The sequence below is a fragment of the Amphiura filiformis genome, chromosome 6 (genome assembly GCF_039555335.1).
Source record: "Amphiura filiformis chromosome 6, Afil_fr2py, whole genome shotgun sequence".
NCBI lineage: Eukaryota > Metazoa > Echinodermata > Ophiuroidea > Amphilepidida > Amphiuridae > Amphiura > Amphiura filiformis.
In genome coordinates this window covers 45,241,204-45,264,020 of record NC_092633.1, presented here as the reverse complement: position 1 = coordinate 45,264,020, position 22,817 = coordinate 45,241,204, and the positions used below count along the sequence as shown (strand labels likewise).

The following is a 22,817-nucleotide window of genomic DNA, read 5'->3' as shown; positions in this document are numbered from 1 at the left end:
TTTACAAATATTTTTGCCAAAAAATATTTTACAATGTTTCTACAACATGTTAGTGTCTTTTCATATAGAATGTTTTTAAAACATACATTTTAGAAATATTTCCACGTTCTCTTGGATAGTAAAAGAAGCTGTTCACTAATAAGTAATAACCAAACCAGATATTTTTGACTTCTTTAGTAACCACACCATATATTTTGTGATAAGCACATGATATATTTTGATATTTCAGGATAACAACACATCTTTGCTGAGCATCCCAATCTCCGGGATTAAACCTCTATTAACACCCAACTGTGACGTAGACCAGAGTACACCAGATACAGTATTTAATTGTCCTTCACTGCCTCCATCACGTATGATGAAAACTAGGCCCAGAGTAGCTCGCAGTGTGCTTGGTGGAGGAGGCTTGTTTAGTCCTCTCACTCCCAGGTAGGTGGTGGCGTGGTTTTGTCAATATTTAGTTCTTATTCTTAGCTGGCAATAAAAGTCAAATGTTATTAGTTCTGCAATTTGAGGGAAAAAGGGCCAAAAACATGCAATTTTGCGTGATTTTTTTCAACAATGACCCTGTTCACATTAGAAACTTTTCTTCTTTCAAAGATTAAAATTACTTTGTTCAACGAAGCTAAAAAGGTTGTTAAGATGAAGGAATACTTTGTTCGACAAAGCTAATTTTGTAAAGTGATCATGTGACAAGTGACCTTCACCGGCTTAAATACTAGCCGGGTGTTAATAGCTTCATTCGAGCTTCGTTAATTTTCATGAAATGTGTACAGTGCAATGTCTTCGTTCAGCATAATGTGTACGCATGCTTAATTAGTTGATCAAGATTAACTTATCTTCGTCGAATGAAGAAATCTTCTAATGTGAACAGGGTCTATGTCAGCCACAAAATTCAAAGACTTGGCACAAATCTAAGCATTGCTCATAATTTTAATATTTTATGTTAATTTTGATATTTGCTTATATTATAAAATTGATTAGAAAATGTGTTTTCTAAAAATTAGAATGCATAATCTGAAATTAGTCTTAGTTCAAGTCTTTGGCCTTGATTGTCACTGTCATAGCACACAAAAAACACCCTAAAAACACATGTTTTTGGCCCTTATTTCCAAAAATTGTCAAAAGTTTAGAATTCATTTTTATTGCCAGTTAGAACCAACTAAAGGATTAGGATTTAGCTATGTTTCATTTGGTAAAACAAGATAATATTTGTTTAATCCCAAAAAAATAGTGCTGTATTTTTCTGGGGGATGAGGGATACCAGAATACCTCACCTGAGCAACATAAAATGACCACATCTCCGGAACCATAAATCCATTGGTGATGGATTTTTCATCAATTTAAAGCTCTGAAAATGGCACATTATAGTGAACTCGAAAACTGTAATAATGTTGGGTTTGCCTGTCAAATGATTGACAGGTTGGCCAAGGTAGACCTTGTCACAAGATATCCCTGTGGATGTGTCTGGCACCCAAGGGGTCCATGGTTCAAAACGGAACTCAAGGACAAAGCTTCTCTTTTTTCTTTTTTCTTTTTTCTTTCCTTTCTTCTCATCAAAAGGCACCTGGGTTAATGGATGCATATTGAAATTTTCACTAGCATTTTATTTGGTCAAAAGTCATAACAACAACAAATCCTAGACTACCCCGTAGTCCACTTGCCCATTGTGCATACTCTGAATATTGTATTAAGCTTAAAACTCTGATTTAATTAATGTGTGCACAATTGATAGATTTTCACATCTGATCTTTTCAGTCACCCTACTCCCTCTCTTTGTTAGCTTCCCAAGTAGACTACTGACTTTGCCTTGCGGTTAAGATTTTTAACACAGGACTGTATGGAGAGTTAGGCCAATTTCTGGCCTAACTAAAATTGGCCATGATGTAATGCATCTTTAAATGGATCTGCCTTGTGATTGGTCGCCCATATCTCGCTATGGTTTAAATCTTCTGGGCCCGCGCCATTACCATTAACTACACCGTATACAACTGTCTGTGGTATTTGCGGCGCTTTTGTGTTGACTTGATAGTTTTTCTCTCATCAAACATCTAGCGCGTACTTGTGGTTAATGGACTGATAAACAAGTATGCTTGACAGTGTGTTTTTAGAGAGCAAAGTCCAGTGAGTAAAGTTCTGCTTACAATTCAAGGTTCATAGTCGAAATTTCGGGGTTCGCTATCAATAAACTGGTAGATTCCAAAATCAGAATTGTTCAGTATTAAAGTGAGCCATTATAATTATGCAAGATAATGTTGCATTCAATTACTTTTATTGTCACTAATCATCAGATATTCTTAATTCTCTATGACCATTTTACTATTGAATACTTTGATTTTAATAAACATCAGTATAATTTTGAGTTCAACGAAATGGGTTCATCATGACTAATAATAACATATTTTTAATAAAATTCGACTATGGCATAGTCTACAACAAATCCCTAACATCTTCCATTGTTTTCATTGATCAAGTTGTTGTACATTTGTTTCTGCTAGTTTTGGGGTATTACCACTGGATACACCTAGCCCGGGTGACAGTTCTACCAATAGTTTCATTACACCATCGCCAAGTATAGACACGTCAACAGATCACCCTAAAGCACCAAACAAGAGAGTGAGTAAATTATATACTTGGGCTATTCCAGTTGAAATCCACACTACCCCTGTGGAAGATTCTGGAAATATCTCCCACAGGGGGAGCATGTATTTCAAATGTAATTGGTCAAGGTTAATCATTTTGAAACCCATACTCCCCCTGTGTTATGGCTTTACCTATATCTTCCACAACTGGAGTGAATATTTCAAATGGAAGCTACCCAATGGTCTATTTTATTCAAAACTCTCACTCCCCCTGTGGAAGACTTTAGTTAAATCTTCCACAGGGGTAGTGGATTTTAAATGGAGTGGCCCATATCCACCACAAATGAGCCCATAAAAGTCGGAAAATGTGATTTGGAGCTACAGTGCAAAATGTCCAAAAATTTCACATTTTGAGCAAAATTAGATTTTCACAGATTTGAAATAATTCATACTACTCTTATACAGCTGCAAAATTACACAGCTATACAAAAACTAAAATTAAATAAAAATTGAAAATTTATGGAGCTGGTTTCACCAAAATAACTTTTACTTTAAGTGCAGTTTCTCAGTGTTGCACAGTGCTGTTAAGCAAATTTTGAAGAAACATAACTTCATTTCAGGATATTGTACATGGTTGAAGTGTCATTTTGAAGCTTCAGGTATGATCTTTCCAAATCTGTACAAACTTTATGAATGAAGGGCCGACTTCTGGGCTCATTTGTGGTGATTAGTCACAATTAATGAGAAATATCAGCGAACGGTTAATGTCAGTGCAACAGATAGCCCATATGCAATGAAGTTGCTTTCGTAGTTGTAGCATAATGCATGATAAGGATGTTGATGCTCAAATTTTTTTCGAGATTTTGAAGGAGTATTTTGTGATTCTAGCATCCTCTTTTTAAGTTATGTTTGAGTAGATTATTTTTCCCAAAATTTCAGTTGATTCCGATTTTGCACTTGCGAGTTATGCATGATTTAAGGCCCATTCAGTGATCTCAGCATAAGTGTAACAAAATTAAAATTGTTTATAAATTACCTAAAAGTGAAGGATAATTCATTCAAATTGTCATTAGGTATTTTCAAAATGAAAAATTTGGCAAAAAAAACCCCAAAGAAAACGGCAGTATTGATAAAGTTGAAGTTCATAAATTAGAATTGTAAATTCATTTACTAGAGAAATTACAGATTTGTGTACAATGTCTTCTATTGTCTGTTGGCTATTGATAGCACATCTATGACATGGCTACCAGTGGACTAACCCCCTGCTGTAGCTTTTCTGCTTGCAGGAGATGGGCACCGCCCAATGGGCCGAAAGGCTTGGGAAGGATTTAACTTTTAACTTAAACTTATGACAGTAACAGGTTCCAAAACCTGAATTTTGATGATTTTTACGATCCTCCCAATGAGCAAATTACTGAATGGGCCTTTCAGGAAATTACATTGCTTCATAAACCACTGTGCTGTTATTTCCTCTGTTAACAGAACACACACAAATTTGATGGTATTTTTCTTTTTAAAGCGAATGAATCTGCAAGAATGTTTTTCACGCAAACGTTCTGTAGACAGATATTTCCGGTGGTACAAAAATCTCATCTTGTTTTGAAAAAAGTGAGCCTATGGATAACATTATTTAGCCTTTTGCCAACTTTTAAGATGGATGATGAGTGGCATCCACTGTTTGCCACATATTAGTCTTTTTCAAGCATTTTTGACTGCTCCCCCCTCTTATACCATTCAGCAAATTACTTCAGCGGTGTACGTCAGCTCTGTCACACATTGCTACACAGCTTGACCAGCTAATGAGGTGCCGATGTGATGATGACGTGATTCAATTTGCCAATCAGAATCATACTTCCGTATATGCCATAAACTGCACCAAATTGGCAGGCCGCTAAAGTTCGCTGCTGAAAACTATAGGTCATGACCACAGCAGCTGAAGGGAGTATCCCATTATGCTTTGCGGTACCATAATAGAACTGATTGTGCCATAGAAAATGTACACAAAATCCCACACTTCAGTTTTCAATTACTCACTTAAATCAGGGAAGTTTAGACTTTTGTTTGAAAAAATATCACCCATAGAGTATGTATACATTTGCTATGGAGCATGCATATATATATACTGCAATGCATTATGGGATATACCCTTGAGCTTCTGTGGGTCATGACAGTTGAAAAGGAGGCGTGTCAGTGTTTGATCACAAGACCATAAATTTTGAATTGAAATTGTTTCATTTTGCAGATAATAACTAGAAGAACACAAACCACCAAACCAGCAGTATTCAGTCAATCTGGCAACAGTAGCAATACAAAAGAGCCAGTTCCGATGCAGCTACAGCAGACCCCTAGCCCACAAACAAGGTAAATACCTCATTCAGCTCTTACATTTCACGCCAACCTGGCTCTTTGTTGTCAAAAGAATGTTTGGAACTATCCAAGTGGGTGTAGACAGCCGAGTCTCTGCAACCAGTGCTGGTTGGTCTATGTTGGTAGGTAGTTTTGCAAGCATTTGTTGCGCTCATTTTCTCCTGCTTGGCTTTACGTCCAATCTGATTAATTTGATTGTAAACAATGCAGAAATAAACATCAATTGAGCTACAGATGTACAATGCAATAGACCTTTTCAGGAGCCATCGGAAATGTTCGCTAAATAATCACATGGGCGCGAGCGTCTTTACACCCCCGCGTAAATACACAAAAACGCTCCTCAACTGTGTGTATTGACACAATGCATAACTGACATAAGTGCACGCCTAAGAACTGCATATGATGACCCGCTTTTAAAAACTGGGTCATCACTTCGAAAAACTTTGATATGATAAGGTCTATATGTGCCCAAAACCTGTCATCATTTACTCAACAATATATGGGTAGAGTGAAAGACCATCGAAAGTGCAGTAGAATACGAAAGCTGCCTTGTAAAAGTCATTGCTTGCAGAAACCCCCTTATTGTAAATTGTTGATATTCTGTATTACTTTTCTGACAGCCACTAAGCTAGACCAAGATATAATCTGTTGCAAGTTTCCTTTTATGCGTTAACCATCGCATATACAGGAACGACGTCAAGCATGTGCATGTGGAAAATAATACGCACTGGAAGGTTAGCAGATCACTTGATTTCTACAAAAAAAAAGGAAATCTGCAAAATATTATATCACCTTGGGAGTTCTTCATGTGTTATTGGTTATTGAGTCAGTACATTTATTGAAATAATGCCAATGGCAGCTATTACATTCTGCCTACGAATTGCATTTCATGTTTAAGCTTTTCTTAACCATCTCATTTCTTGTCTTTTCTCTCCCTCCAATCAGTGGTCCAGTATTGTTCCCTCCAACTCAAGGTGTTAGAAGAAGCTCAAGGCTATTCAGCCATGCCAATTCAGTCAAAGAAAACGCAACGAAAAAGCCCTCTACCAGAGGAAACAAATTAGGTTCACCACGTGGTCCAAAAGGCAAGACCAAAGGACGTACGGTGAAGAGCGCCACCATCAGCCAGCCGCCTGATTCAGAAGATATTTTTAAGCCGGATAGTCAAAAGAATAACGATCAAAACAAACCTTACCAACAAGCATCTCTGCTACAGCAGCAACAACAACTGTTAAGTTTTCAGAAGGCATCAGCAGGTAGGTGGTAAAAGAGACTGTAATAGACCATTTCATATCAAGATCGGAAACATTTTGTGCTGTTTGTGTTCTTTCACAGGTAATTTCAGAATCACAAATTTAAACGCCCTTGAAAATATTTTTTACTCATAGGCTTTAATCTATAAGGCTTAAAAAAAAGGTTTGTTGACTTGCCCTTATCAACCGGCCCAAAAATCTGAAAAAACATGGTCGCGTTTTTTTGTTGTTGAAATTTGACTGTAGGGAAATGTCATATTTTGGTTTATAAATTATTAAGTGTTTTATTTATGTTAAGGATGCACACAGGATCACTAAAGTGTTACATGGCCAAAATTGAGTTTTCATCACTAATGTTATCTTCAAACCATATTTTATCTTGTCATTAATAGATTTTAAAGAAATCTTAAAATTTGAACCATAAGAAAAGCTATTTTAAAGACCCTTTTTCATTTGCAAAAGCAAATAAATCATTGTTTTCCGCAATAAATCGCGTTCTCGAACGCCGTATTACGGCGCGCATAGCCAGCAAAGACACGCACACATGGTAAACTGGATGGGCGAGGTGATTTCTGATTGAGGCGCTGGAGTCGCCAATCGCGATCTACCGTATTTTATCGTATTGATCTCTTCCAAGGTATGTAAAGCTTGCACCATTGCATTATAAACTGCGGGCCGACAGACCACCACCGTCCCGTCCCAGAATCAGTAGGCCTACTCGATAAATTTAAGCCAAAAAAGTGCTGATATAGTGGTATAAATTATAGTGTTTTTTTATATGAACACAATAGTGAATTTTTTGTTTGTTTTTGTTTTGTTTTTCAAGTTTCATTCTGAACTTGAAAAGATGAAATTTATCTGTAAGAAGTAGTTACCCGTAAGATTTAGCTCTGTAATGATGACGCAATCTGGTAGATACGATAGAAAACGTAGGCCCTAAATATTTTGCTAGTAGGCTAGACTTAGCCCGTATAGTAGGCATACATAAATAGGCTTATTATTTTATGTTTAAAATTTGTTTTATTTCATTCATTCATTCATTCATTCATTCATTCATTCATTCATTCATTTTTCATTGTTATTATTTGATTTACCAAGTTGGTGTAGTTGGACAAGAATATAGGCCTATTATATTAGCTTATATTTTATGCAGTCTCAGCCTTGGTTCGGGAGCCTCGTGGTCGCTCAGTCTCGCTTTTAATTTTGAAGACCATAAAAAATAGGCAAGTAGTTACTACTGGTAGGCCTATATTAGGATACCTAAGGCCCTGAATAATGTTTCAAAGTGTTATTAAAACACGAATAATTTAAGATTCGTTTTCAAACGTTCTCTACTCCTGATTGACCATTAACGCAATGTCAAAAAACGCGTTGACATTTCAATACATCATATCGACCATCTAGGCATAGGCCTACAACTCTATGTCAAAAATGTCGATATTTGAAATCGGCATAGCGAGCACGCGTTTATGAAAGCATTTTCATGAATGTTTTAAGAAAGCATTTTCATGAATGTTTTAATGCTAAATAATAATTTCAAACGAGAAATATAATCGAAAATAAATTCGTGCTTTTTTCATAACCCATTTTAACTAAATTTCCATTAGTAGGCCTATTAGGTCTACCATATACCATGATTGCGATAAAAGCTTTTGGTTTTACAACACTTTTTATGCATGTTTTGGCCGAATGCCTTTTTATTTGCAATGTTTGTCTGGCTTTCAACTTTCACGCTTATAATGTTTTCTGCATACTTTAAAAGGTAAACTGCTTTAAAGCATTTTTCTTTTTTGTTTTCATGCAGTGTTTTAAAACGCTCTTTATAGAATGGTGCCTATATACGATAGGCCTACTGCATAAACCACAATCTAATTTAAAGTCATAAGTGTTCCGTTTTCTACTTTTGAAATTCGGTTTTGTTAGGCTATATAAATTTCCGTGTTTTTCAGTTTTCTTGTGACCTCTCCGTGTTTTGCCCGCTTAACATATATATATAGGCCTACTTTTTGTCCGTTTTACAAGAAATTTATTCAAGACATATTACAACTTTAACCCCACTTTTCTTTTTACACGCTTATTTGATTGAAAACAACAACAGACACACTTTTGTTGTTGTTGTATTTTATTCACTTTTTTATGCGGTACAAAATATTTTACAACTTTATTGTGGCTTTAGGCCTATAATAGGCCTATGACTTTTGTATGCGTGTTTGATATTCCGTAAAAAGTTAAAAATAAAATATGATAACAACAAACAATTACAATAACAAAAAAGCGGAATATTGAGTAGTGCGACACATCAGAATATTTTAAAATTTTACTTGGTATTCCTGTGGTGTAGGCCTAGCTATAACGGGCGTTAAAATGCCTATCTTTGGCGCCGACGGGCCGCTGTGGTGCCTCTCAAGCACCAACTAAAAAGAAAAAAGCAACGAGTAGTAACAACATCATGTTTGCGGTTCAGAAAAGGACAATGAACATAAAAATGCAATATTTGTCAACACCAAAAAAAAAAGAAGAAAAAATAAAAAAATAAAATAAAATCTCCCAAACCGATAAATTAAAAACATTGCATTTTTAAAGCAAAATTATGAAAATTAGTACAAAACAGAAATCGCAATTATCATGATTTATGTCTCAATTTATTCTTCATTTCATAAAACTTTCTGATTATCTGCTAAAATAATTGCTTGTCAGTTATTCTATGCTAATTTTAATATTCTGATGTCCGCACATTTTAATACAGAGCATGATCTTTTTTTTATACGGAACAGGACAAAATTGTGCTAAATAATCATGGTTTCGTTCGCGGCAACACGACCATGCACTGTGCAACTTATTCGCGTAACCTATCTGTCTGTCCGCGCCCTGTCGCTCCTCAAACGCCGACGCGACGCCGCGACCTTGCCGGAAGCTTTGCTGCACCATGGAAACAAGACTGCAGTAAATAAAATGGCTACACCATGTGGATAAAACATCTGCCGAATGTGCATGGATAATTTTGTCTTATATGTATTTTACCTTCTAAATCACCAAAAAATGCCAATCTGCTGCAGTTGGACGCCCTTCTCATTTTCTAACTTGACCAAACGTCACAAGTCACCGGATTATATATTTATGGAATAATCTTCAAAATGGACCTAAAATCCGCTGTATTTGTCTAAATCGCGATTTTCGCAAGTTCACTTTTGACCACTTTTAACCATTTTTGGTCCGCCATAGCGTCTAAATGAAGCATCACTGAGGTAAGTTTTTAAGTCAAACGCTTAGATATGGCCAAAATCTAGATAGTGTTTTTTCGTTTTTTTAAATTAGAGCCTAGAACTTTTTTTATCACCCATGATTCAAAAATTTGAACACGGGTCACACGTTTTACTGATTTTTTGCCTATATTTTAAAAACTAAGCAAAATTTCGAAAAAATAAAAAAACACTTTCTAGATTTATTTGTCTAAATTAAAAAATTCATGTTTTACAGTTTTTGACTTTCAAATAATTTTTTATGGCGGACCAAAATTGTTGGTCAAAAAGCCGTTTTTGTGATTTTCTCGAAAATTGTACTTTTTGACCCAAAACTGACATTTTAAATGGATTTATGAGCTCATTTCCGTTCAAAAATGTATAATTTTATATACTTTACATAAATAGTTTTCGAGTTATGAGGTGAATAATAATGGCTAATTAGTGATCCTGTGTGCCTCCTTAAACTGCAGTATAACTATAAACGCACAAAATAATCAATTTCTTGCAAATTCTGACTTGATTTCTGCATTTGTTTAGTTAATTTTGGCAGTGTAAACATACGCTGTAACTTTAACAGGGAAATGTGGGATGGAAATTGTGTTCAGTCGCGTTTCCTGCATTGATTTGAATCACATTTTCAGTAGTATTTTCAATAAAATACGCACCTGAAGATGTGTACATTTGTAAAGCGCATACTGTCTCTATTTCTCTAAAATTCTCTATGCAAAGTATTAGACGTCACATCGTATTTTGCAGAAATTGCAACAAAATTTTTTTTTCTTTAATATCGACTGACCGATCCAGGTTTTGGGACCTAAAGGGCAAGTCAACTATTTTTTTTAGCCTAACTGTTTGTTAGTTTGTAACCGTGAATATAAGGAACCGCAATACTGCTCTGAACAGTTAAAATCATAAATCATGAAAAATTAATACCGTGAAAATAACATGCTTTACAGTATTTTCTATCAGCGCATGAGCCAGGATTTGAAAGTAGGGCGTCCAACCCAGTCTGGGATTCTGGAAGAGCGCGACCAATGGCCGAAATCCGGCTATTCGCCAAGCCAGGAAGTTAACAAGCTTAAACAAAATGCCACCTATCGAAGGTTGTACTTGTAAAAATGTCATAAAATGCCTTTTTTTATTAGCATTTAGAGGCTCCTAACAGTGGTTTGTAACCTTTTTATAGACATATAGAGGCTCCTAACAGTGGTTTGTAACATTCAACGTGATTGTATAACGTAAAAGGCTTTTTTTAGACGGCCTCACGGACGGCTTTCATTCTCGTGACAGGCCGTCCAAACGACAGCCGGACGGGTGTAGCTAAAGCTTTGTTTTCTATATGAGGTAAATCATTGATAGTCTGTTGATTCTGGGTAAGGTTTCTTGGAAATTGCTGGTATAGGGTGAATCTGCACTTGGAATATAATTTGGTTCACCTCAAGTTCGGTAGTGACGTCAATGCTTTTACGTGGTTGCGCCGCAAACGTGCCAACAAACCGCCTCTGTACGCATGTGTACACTCAGAGCGTTTAACTTTACGCACACGAATCGATACTGCGGCGAGCAAAATACGCACATACGTCACTACCAATCTTAAGCTGAACCAAATTATAGTAAAAGTTAGCCTTAGGAAATTGCATCATGTGAATTGACACTACAACAGGGGCGATTTAGAAATTAAAATCTACATGAACATATGAGCTTTTTTCCTAAAACAGGCTGAAAAGTACATGCACAGCTGTAGCAAAGTTAGATGCACAGATGAAAACCTACATGCATTTGTGCATGTAAAAACCCTTCTAAATCGTGCCGTCTGCTCTCATGATGTCAAGAAACTTTGACACCTAGAATTTCAAAGTTCAAACACAACATGCTGCTGAACCTTAGAGACATATGTTTGCCCATCCAATTCTCTACTAAACTGCACTTGTGATTTTGTTTGTTCTGCAGATGGTTTATTAGCATTACTACGAGAGATAGGCAAAGCTTACTTGGCACTTAGCCAGTATGATTGTCGTAAAGCGATCTCACTCTTCTCCAATCTGCCAACTCACCACTACAATACGGGATGGGTGCTGTGTCAAGTAGGCAGAGCTAGATTTGAACTGGCTGAATATCAACAGGTAAATGAGGCCCAAAAAAATTAATTGTTTGTTTGTCCCACACAGCTTTGAATTTTTTTTTTCATTTTTTTTAATTTGGCATGTTCCTGGACCAAGCTAGAGCTAAAAGTTACAATCATTCATGGTGACTTAAAAACAACATTTTGTTTTTTAATATAAAAGTTATACTTTGTGTTCATGTCATAGTCTTTTAATGATTTCAAAATGGATATAAATCCAATGTATTTTAATGTCATTAATAATAATAGAATATGACATGAACACAAATTATAACTTTGCATATTGAAGACACAAAATGTTTTTTGGGGGGGTTTTATTTTCAACCTTGAAAGATCCTAGCATTAAGCTTGCTCTAGCTAGGTCCAGAGATACTCCAAATCTGAAAAAAAAAATTGGTCAGGCCTTAAACTGAGGAGCGGGCGGTGGGGGACAAACAAACAACTTTTTTTTGGCCTAAATGAGCTTGATGGAGAACATTTTTTTTGACAGGACCATCACTAGGGCTCAACCGATATGGCATTTGTCTACCGATCTGATATTGATTTTATAATATCGGCTGATATCAGATCCGATCAGGGCTCAACCGATATGGCATTTGTCTACCGATCCGATATTGATTTTATTAATATCGGCTGATGTCAGATCCGATCCGACATTGGCGACTTTTGGAGAACCACCGAACCTTTTTTTTCTTCGGATATCCGATCCGATACCGATATTGCAAATATCAGACCGATACGATATCCAATCCGATAATCGGTTGAGCCCTACACATTTTTTCGATGTCCGATCCGATACCGATATGGCAAATATCGGGCCTATATGATATCCAATCCGATAATCGGTTGAGCCCTACACATTACTGCAAAGTTTGGCATCTAAATGGTCAAACTTGTATATATGGCCGTAATTTTTTTTTTTGGTTCTGCCCGTCTTAATTTCTGAGATTTGTCACATATTTTTTTATTTAGATATTTCAAAATTTTTTCAATGCTTTAGGAAAACTTTATACAGATAAATAATAAGTTTATTAGAGAACAAGGATCATTTTCCAAGTTTTTTTTTGTGATACTCTCGGGTTCATTCATATGTGCAATATAATTTTTGTGTTTCTCTTATGTTTTTTTGATGCTTACTTGATTTGGTGTGTGGCGTGTATTATTTGTGGTCACTGTGTTTGGGAGTAAGAGGTGTGCTTAGGTGTCAAGTGGGTGTGTGTGAGTGTGGGGTGATGGGGTGAGTGTGGAGATAAGCTTTTATAATTATGTGCAATATAATTCTGAATATTAATATTATTATATGTTTTTCTTATGCTTATTTCTTGTAATATTGTATTTTAATAACTTTTATGTGCAATAATAGTAAATAATTTTTTGATGTTTAAGATTGTAAAAAGTAAGGCAATTTGGCTATTTGCCACAATGTTATTTTGAATAAATATGAAATGAAATATGAAATGAAATCCTCGGAATCTTGCATTTGAAAAAAAAAAAGAAAAAGGTCCTCCTTGCTTTCCTTGAGCATTGTTGAAAAAGACCAAAATTGACTAACAATGGAAAATTCACATTGAAGAAAAAAAAAGTGAAAAAATAAAACTCCTCCCTCCCGCCCTCCCTGGTCAATTCATGAATCTCCTTCAGATAAGAACCAAAACATAGATGTACATAAAATTGTATCACAGTACAGAGTGCACTATAATAGTCTTTATACCTTTCTCGAGTCAGTAATTTAGATATCGTTTGTTATTGTATATCTAAATGCAATGATGAGAAATTGTATTAAAAGTATACATTTTCAGAATGGAAATGATGAAAGGAATCCAACTAGCATAACAGATTTGAGAAAATATCAAAATATGATTTCAATTTACTGACTCGGGGAAGGTATATGGACTATAATGTATGATTAATATAACCTGTATCTTTTAAAAGTAAAGGAGTCACTCATATGTCACTTATTGGAGTGGCATTTGAAAAATGATGTTGTTTCAATATGGTTTCTTTTTAAAAATATTTGTACAGGCTGAGAGGTTGTTTTCTGAAGTTCGGCGGTTGGAGCCCCACCATATGGCAGGGATGGAGATCTACTCCACGACGCTGTGGCATCTTCACAAGGAAGTGGCTTTGTCAACATTGGCACAAGATCTTACAGCCTTTGATCCCAATTCACCTTATGTGAGTAGAGATTTTGGGTTGAAAATATGAGTTTTGGTTACAATTCATTTCTAGTAATTCTTATGAAATTTCATTAGCATCAACGTTGATGTGTTAATGAAGTACTTTTACGTAAATTAAATGAGCTAGTGTTAATTTGTTACTGCCAAGTAAAGAGACTAGTGTTCATAGGGTTATTATAGCAGCCAAGTTAGCTTAAGGTAGTACTACACTCCTGGCAAATTTTTTGCCTATTTTTGCATTTTTCTCAAAAATTATAGCGCATTGGTGACAAGTAAGATATGTGACGAGTCACAACGAAAGGTACCTCTTGTCGGTTCCTACATATAGCTTATTTTGGTAATGCCGGTCATACATCTTTTAAATAATCCTATTTTTGGATAGGATAATAGTATAGCTAGGATTTCTATAGGATTATTATATAGCTCTAATATTTGCTTTGGATAAACCCTGCTCAAGTGGTGGACAACAAAGCATTGTAATTTGTATAGGTGCACATATTAGCCAACCGTTAACAATGGAAGGACATTCCTGAACCCTCGTTGACTTGGGGATGATTTGAATTGACCGCCAATTTATGATGGTCTGATATTGATTGATTTTGCTCCTTGCAATGTGGAAAAAGAGACAAAAGTAGCAACCGACAAGAAGTACCTTTTTGTGACTCGTCACATATGTATATTATAGGGGCAAGGACTATAACTACTGCACTGGAAATTCAGCAACTCAAGGCAAGTAGTTATTGATTTATTGATCAAATATTGTTTTTCCCTCATTTTTGACTGTAACTCCACAACTGTTGTCTGTGCTGAAATAAAATTTCCAGTGCATTAGTTGTAGTCCTTGCCCCTATAATATACATATCTTTCTTGTCACCAATACGCTAAAATTTTTTAGAACAATGCAAAAATAGGCACAGAATTTGCCAGGGGTGTAGTACCACCTTAATTGATAAGGTGTTCGATTATGGCCCAGATGTTGCGGGTTCAAACAATGGCAGTGGCTTAGTACGCCTCATGGAAAATTGAGTTGGCTTGAAATTCCCTGGACAAGGGTGGAACTTACTGCTAATTGTCTCATTCTAACCCGTATGATCCTGGTTGCGATGGTCATTTGTGGAATGTCTAGGGTGTGCGCCTTGAAGCTGCAAAATCCCTGTTGTTGTAAATTGGTTTATGGAATGATGTGAGCAGTAGTGGTCAGCGAAAACCTGTAAAGTGTGCTGAGGCTTGTGGATCAATGTCCAGGCGTTGTGCCTATGTGTAGCGCACTATAAATCACTGCACTTAATCTAACATGCTCTCTCTCTCTATCATTTTCTCAGTTCATTGATACCCAGTTGTTTGTAGTTTTGTCAAACACTGATTGCTTTATATTAATACCTTTTTGTATCCAGGCATGGTGTGCTTCAGGGAACTGCTTTAGTCTTCAGAAGGAACACGACGTAGCCATCAAATTTTCCAGCGCCGCTGTACAGATAGATCCCAACTTTGCATATGCCTACACATTGTTGGGTCATGAATACGCCACAACTGAAGAATTAGACAAAGCTATGGCATGTTTCCGTAATGCACTTAGGATCAACCAGAGGCATTACAATGCATGGTAAGTTGTTTGCCACCAAACATGGATATAGGCTACACCATACTCTGTACCTGTAAAGGTGGACTTATGCCAAACTGGAGGGAATAGATAAGAAACACTGTAAAAATGTATTTGATGTTTTCAGAGGTGTAAGTCTTCCGAATTTTTTTTTTTTTTTTTTAATTAAATTTTTTATTTGAGGGGTGATACCCTGCAGCCTAATCCCTGGACAAGCCCCCTTGCACTTCCGGAAATTTGGCGAGGTGCTCAGCTTTGGCTTGTATGTTTTTCAGGGAGTGGATTGTTACGTCACTTACACCTCTGTGTTATGTCCCCCATTGCTAAGTGTTATTACCAGTCCACTTGTGTTCTATAGTTAGAATAAAGATAGATTTTGTCTTTTTGCCTATCAATATCAGTAATAATGGATGGGCTGGCCAATATTTTGAGTAGTGGATGTCGGCATCCTACAATAAAAATATTGGCCAGCCCATCCATTATGACACGCTAATGGAACGGCATAAGACAAAATCCTATCTGCAAATTATTTGCATATTTATGAATATTAATGACCTCGTTTGTATTTACACACCTTTGTGGGGGGCCACCTTAATTACTGATCGTGTAATGCTTGTTGTTGTTTTATGTTGTTTGATGGAATATAAAATATCATTTTGGTCGGTACGCATTTTAACTGTGAAGTATTCCACCTAAGTTGTAATTGTATATTACCGATGGATAATCCATTTGTGTGGCATTTGTTTGCAGGTATGGTGTTGGGATGATATACTACAAGCAAGAAAAGTTCTCCTTAGCAGAGATGCATTACAGGAAAGCTTTGGGTATTAATCCACAAAGCTCAGTACTACTATGTCATATTGGTGTTGTAAGTATTGCTAGAATGTTTTTTTCTTCTTTCCTGTGATTTACTCAAAGAAAAAGGGCACAGTGGCTCAGTGGTTACGGCCTTGGTCTCATAATCCAAGAGCTTGCTCGACGTGCATGGGTTTGATTCCCCGTCCCACCACCGTGTTGCGCCTTTGGGCAAGGCGCTTTGCCTCGCTTGCCTCACCCCACCCAGGTGCAATGGGAAGCTGTTAGGGGTAGTCACAGTCGTTGTACTGATGGACCCTGCGCCACTTGTAGGCTGCAAACGTGGTTCCGACATATTCTAATGACGGCGGAATAAATGTAAAGCGCTTTGAGGCTGTTCACGGCATAAAGCGCTATATAAATATCTACATTTATTTATTTTTTATTTATTTAAAAACCATTTTTTATCCTTGACCAAGATTTGAACTTCTTAAGCTTAAATTGTGGTGTCCATTGGACCTCATAATTTGACATTTTGTCAAAATAAGGGTCCAGTGCATTTTATGGGGTACGAACTTCCAAAATGGTTCACACAGCAAGACGATGCATGGGACACTATCATGGTAATTGGTTTTGAATTCGGCGCAAACAGATTATTGTGTGCCTTTGATGCTGCAAATTGTCCAACTTTTCATCTAGTAAACTAGAGGAAAATCCAAAATTGACTACCTTTTGCATTAATAACAAGAGAAAAGCCAAATACAGTGTGTATATATCTCCATCTGAGTAAAAATTCTCACATAGTGGAGATGATTGCCATAGCGGAATGAATTTCCAGTCTGGACCCCGAAGTAAGCATAGTAAAGATCATAAATTTGCCTTTAAAATAGTTTGCCACACTCTTATTAGGTCTATTGCCATTTGGTCTAATACCATTTCGTCTAATTCCCGTTTAGTCTATATTCAATTGGTCTATTACCAGAAAGGCTAATTGCCACTTAGTCTAATAATCATATAGTCTTAATGTCCATTTATTCTAATATTGTTTGGTCTAATAACCGGTATGTCTACTAACCATATAGTCTAATAACCATTTGGACCAAATGGCAAATCCCCTTTTATTAGCCACAAATCGGGATTCAGAATACTCTGTGGTATTGTTCTTAGAGTGTTTATTTGTGACACATTTTCTGAAGTGATTGTGAAAGATTTTGAAATTTTCTCGTGCTTGAAAAACATGTTTCCATATTTTGGGACCAAAAACTAAAATATTACATGTTGTAAATTTAACCTTTCTTGGCCAGCAAAATCGCATCTATGATGCAGAGATGCACTTACACCCCTTGCAACTACTGGTCATCTAACAACATTTCCGATTGGTTGATAACTTGAAATGCTCATTTCAATCGCCAATTATGACTACGTTTTAAACAGTTTATGGTCAAACTTGCATTTGCAGATGATCTTATTAATACCCTCCTTGATTGGTTCAAAATTGGACACAATATTCATTTTGACCAATCGGCAGGTAGTTCTCATGGGATTAAGCATGAAAAAAAAAAAAGCGCAGTGATTTATAGTGCGCTACGCATTGAGCACGACGCCTAGAAGTTGATCCACAAGCCTCGCACACTTTACAGGATTTACATTTTAAGAAACAGATAATATCAATGAAATTTGTAAGTAATTGGTATGGTATTGATTATATTGATTATTGATTGTTTAATTTTTGATGCAGGTACAACATGCACTTCATAAGTCCAACCAAGCACTGGAGACACTGACTAGAGCCATCAGCATGGACCCCAATAATCCCCTATGTAAATTTCACAGAGCCTCAATTCTATTTGCTACAGAGAAGTATCAGGTCAGTATATGTAATGTGTGGAGACGTATGCACTGAACTTGAATGTTTTGTTATAGACTTACTGGCATGAGAATATTTTCAGGCTTTTGCCTGAATTTCAGGCAGTTTTATTACCCAAATTTATGCATTTTTATAATTTTTGGGCCTTTTATTAAGGCCGAATTCGCGCACTTTTTCAGGCAGTTTTCAAAAAAGCTATTCTCATCTTCATGCCTGGACTTATGTCTTATGCAAGCTTCTGCATGGGGGACTACCAGAAAGAAAGCAGTGTCAGTGAAATGTTAGAAGATCATCGGATGGGACCCTCTCACTGTCAGATAGGAGAGAAATTGTTTAGCCTTGTTTTCAGTCATGAGAATTTTCAGTTTAGAAACTGAGTTGGTTTTTTTTATAGTCAAAATTTCCGCAACTTTATTTAATTTCAGCCTGTTTTTGGTACTTTTTGCCCAATTTCACACGCATTTTCAGTTTTTTTAGGAAAGTGCAGTCTCATGCCTGTGTTTTACAAGAAGTCTTCTGCTGCGGGTTTAAGAAGAAACATTGATATATTTCATTCATCAAGAAAGACATAATATAGAACAAGTAGAGCCTGTAATTCCCCCAATCACACACCACAGCAGCCCCATTTATAGAAAGTTTCAAGAAAAACCTCTAGCATGCCAGTCACTATAAAGTTAGAGACATGTGGTTTTCAACACCCTGCTGACTAAAACTTCAGAAGGTTATGATTGTGGTAAAAGAACCAGAGATGTTGAAGAAGAATATTAGATGCGACACTATCTGACCAAATCAGGCCAAATGGGATAATTATAGGGCTATTCCAGTTGAAATCCATACACCCTATAGAAGACATGACTTTAATCTCTCACACAAGGGGTGTAGATGGTAACCCCATTTGAAATTCACACTACCTGTGTGGCAGATTAAGTTGATGGAATTGTCAATTGTGAATTTGAATCCAGGCAAAAATAATCTTTCCCTAAAGAAGTCCTTTTCTGAGAGCTAAGCTTTCAGAACTCTAGCGAGTGCCATCTTTGGCTGTGAAGAGAGTTCCGAAAGCTCAGCCCTCTGAAAAGGACTTCTCCAGTGAAAGATTAAATCTTACTTATGTTTCCCAACGTAGAGTACCAAGTAATTTCAATTCTTTTGCTCTGATTGATGCGAGTGCCTTGTTAATGAGCCACATACGCAGAACTTTGTGTTCCCTTTGTCTGCGCCGACCAATGTTTTGACCTTATCGGCTTGTTGTTATGATTGTCAGATGATTGAGTCGGCCAATCAGAATCACACTTCTGTGTTTGCACTGTGCACGCTCTCAAAAAGTAACCAACTGTCGTTCTTCTCTGCTAGAAACTATATTATAATATAAATAGAACAATGAGTGTGCTAAGATGATATGATATTGTCTATATACAGGAAGCCCTTACTGAGCTGGAAGAGTTGAAGCACATCATCCCCAAGGAGTCCCTTGTATACTTCATCATGGGAAAGGTAATTGCTTGCTTTATTGGTACATTGAGTTATTTGTAACATCCACAGAATTAGAGAAGGAGAACCAGGACTCGACCGCTAGCTTGATACAGGCATGGAGCAAAAATTGGTATATTCGGTTTCTCTCGGAATGCGCTTAAGGCATTCGTTGTCATACAAGCGCAACATAGATGACGGACACACTTGATGTGACCTGCACACGAGTACCAAGACGCTTCAAATGAGATGCAGAATTGTTTTCGTTCGTCTCCGCGCACTGTCGGCAAGGACCTGAATACCCCCCAATTTTCTCCCTATAGCTGATGGCGCAATTGTATGTGGCAGTATAGGGAGTCCCGGTTGTCCTTCTCCAATTCTTTGGTAACATCACAAATAACCAAATAGTAAAGTGCTAGATTGAGTGAAGTGTTTGTCTTGACGAAATTAAAATACTACTCGCTCTATTGCACTGCTAAATATTTTGAGCTTCAATTTAGCGTCAGGTAATCTTATACAATGCCGTATTTGTATAATGTGTATTATAGAAAAGACTACTGTATTCATTCCATTAACCGCCCAGGGCGCTTAACAAAGTCTTTTGGGTGGGCGCTTATTTTTTAGCTCATTATGCATGTGAGGGAAAACCAATATTTGATCAATAAATCAATAACTACTTGCCTTGAGTTGCTGAATTTTCAGTGCAGTAATTGTAGTCCTTGCCCCTATAATATACATATCTTACTTACCACCAATGCGCTATAATTTTAGAGAAAAATGCAAAATTAGGCCAGGGGTGTAGTACCCCCTTAACAATGCTGTTCACTGAACAAATTTAATGCCCACATTTTGCATTTATCAGTAACAAGGTATCAATAAAGAAAGAAAAAAGCTTGGTCACTCACTCTTGCTGTATAGCCAGTACGTCATTGTGTTAATCTGATGTTGTTTCAGGTATACAAGAAGCTTGGTCAGACCCACCTTGCTCTAGCCAATTTCTCATGGGCTCTGGATCTGGATCCTAAAGGTGCCAATAATCAGATCAAAGAAGCTCTTGACAAACGGTATTTGCCTGATGATGATGAACTGGCAACTGTCCCTGTGACTGGTAACCAAAATTTATCAGATACCCCAGGTAAGGAAGACTTCAGTTATTTAATTTAATAATATGTGATGTGTCATGTCAAAAGCAGACACTTTTGGGCAGGATCGTAAATGGAGAAATAGCCAAAAATCTGCCCTGGGTGATTTTTTCACAATTTGGGTTTGTTGCGAATTTGTGATGTTATTAATGTTAAAAATATTGTCTGATAGTTTCAGACCGAATATAACTGGCATCTTGTATTTTTGAGACATTTTTCAAGGTAATTCCTACTCTCAACATTGTCAATAATATTTTTAAAAGCCGATATCTCAATTTCCAATTTTATATTACCATAACTTACGAACTCATTATCTTCGCTTAGGAATGTCCGATTTCATTGGGGAAAATGGCGATATGGAGCAAAGTATCTCTATATTTAAGATATGTAAAAACCTCAAAATTTATAACCTGCCCAAAAGTGTCTGATTTTGACATGACACATCCCATATTATCTTCCATAGTGGTTGAAGGAATTCAAATGGTAAACTGATCGTCCCACTATTTTTTTGGTACTTTAGGTATTTGTGAAAAATCGCACACGCTGAACCGTGATTATATCGTTATCGTATATAGTGTCATGGCTAAGAACCAATAAGATTGCAGGAATCGCACACGCGGAATCGTATTATATTGTGTCGTATATATATCATGGCTAAGAACCAATAAGATTGCAGGAACTTTCTCAAGTGTTGAAGAATTTTTAATGTCACATTCAACTTTTCCGTAAATGTCAAACTTTGAAAATGGCAAGTAAAGTTTAAATCCATGACATTATGTTATTTACAGGTGGTGAGGATAGCAATGTTTCCCAAGGTCTAGCAGCCATAGAAGAAATGCAATTACAAGCCAATGAGAGTGATGAGAGCTTATGATAGCAATCCCACCTGCTTACATCATATATAGAGAACACTCATCTTATATGGTATGATAACGAAGGCAAGGCTATTGTGGCTTGTAATTATAATCCGTTGACGATATACTTTGTTAGTCGCTTGCTCAACAGTAAGCAGACAGAAATCAGGCCTGTGCAGGTATTGTTTCTCCATATGCAGGTAGGCAGTCAGCAGCCCACATGGATAGAGGCCGTCAGCCTTTCGCCATCTTGTGGGTACAAATGATCTGTGTGTTCATGCGTCGGACACTACGCACAGGGCGCAGCTTGCCACGCAGCTGTTAGCGCACGTCAACACGGTGATTTTGCCGCTCTAGGAGATCGAACGACCATCACAGCATGTACCCACAAGATGGCGGCATATGACGTCACGCTGACGTCCTCTATTGGCAGTTGTTTGTACTAGGCTGCAAATTGTGTGGTGGTAGATGGACAGAGAAACTGTGCACATGATAATTATCCAGTGACGGACGGAACAGAGAGTAACGTAGTGCAATATATGGTGTGGTTCTTGAGTCTCATGTGAAATTGTCGGATTTTTCTTCTAAATGACCAAAATGAGCATAAAGTTGACAATATAACTGTAAGAGATATTCCAGATTTGAAATCCTTATTTTATAAGCTTTAAAAGCGTACCAAACCGTTGGTCACTTAGATCGCATACTGTTCTATACGAAAACGGACAAAATTGTTTCACATACAGAGCTATACAACACTGGTTCTAGATTTAGCCTCAAACTTACTTATTTCTAAATGAATTTTTCTCAAAGGGTATTTTAATGAAGAAGACACTTGCAAGTTTTAATTTTGGTGAATTGTACATGCCAATCTTTCAAGTAACATTGTGTAACATGGTATTACAGTTATAGCTCTGTATGTGAAACCATTTTGTTTAAAATGGTATTAAACTTATGGCTCAGTATGTGATATGACCGACGATTAACATGTTAAGATTGCTTCTTGCTCTGGTCTTCAAAAATCAATATTTCCTCCAGAATTTCTTTACTTATCTAATTTTGCATTTTGTCATGTTTATAGTGCCCTGGTGACTTTATGCTTATTTTGTAACAGCAGGTTACAAATGTATCAACTACTCTATCAGCCCAAATACCACCAAAAGTGATCAAGGCCAAGTGTTAATATAATCAACAAATAAAACAATAATTAATGGTGTACTATGTAATCAAATGTTATTTTGTAAATTTTTGAATATTTTTTTTGAGAGGGGCAAATGCATGAGCAGTTAATTTCACAGAATATATAAACTCTACTAAACTATAGCTAAAATAATAGTTTCTCGAGCTAAAAT

The 22,817-nt window shown here is 36.6% G+C and overlaps 1 protein-coding gene across 1 annotated transcript in view; it reads left to right on the top strand.

Moving 5' to 3' along the window:
* The window catches only part of LOC140155484 (cell division cycle protein 27 homolog), a 34,228-nt gene extending 12,652 nt beyond the window's left edge, over positions 1-21,576 (top strand). Inside the window, exons 6-17 of the mRNA XM_072178349.1 lie at positions 230-429; positions 2,499-2,616; positions 4,825-4,943; positions 5,895-6,205; positions 11,395-11,567; positions 13,589-13,741; positions 15,138-15,346; positions 16,094-16,211; positions 17,877-18,005; positions 19,422-19,496; positions 20,427-20,607; positions 21,403-21,576. Coding sequence (XP_072034450.1) covers positions 230-429; positions 2,499-2,616; positions 4,825-4,943; positions 5,895-6,205; positions 11,395-11,567; positions 13,589-13,741; positions 15,138-15,346; positions 16,094-16,211; positions 17,877-18,005; positions 19,422-19,496; positions 20,427-20,607; positions 21,403-21,488 — 1,872 coding nt within the window. The 3' untranslated portion in view covers positions 21,489-21,576. The remainder of the gene's footprint in view (positions 1-229; positions 430-2,498; positions 2,617-4,824; positions 4,944-5,894; positions 6,206-11,394; positions 11,568-13,588; positions 13,742-15,137; positions 15,347-16,093; positions 16,212-17,876; positions 18,006-19,421; positions 19,497-20,426; positions 20,608-21,402) is intronic.
* Positions 21,577-22,817: the final 1,241 nt, after the last annotated feature.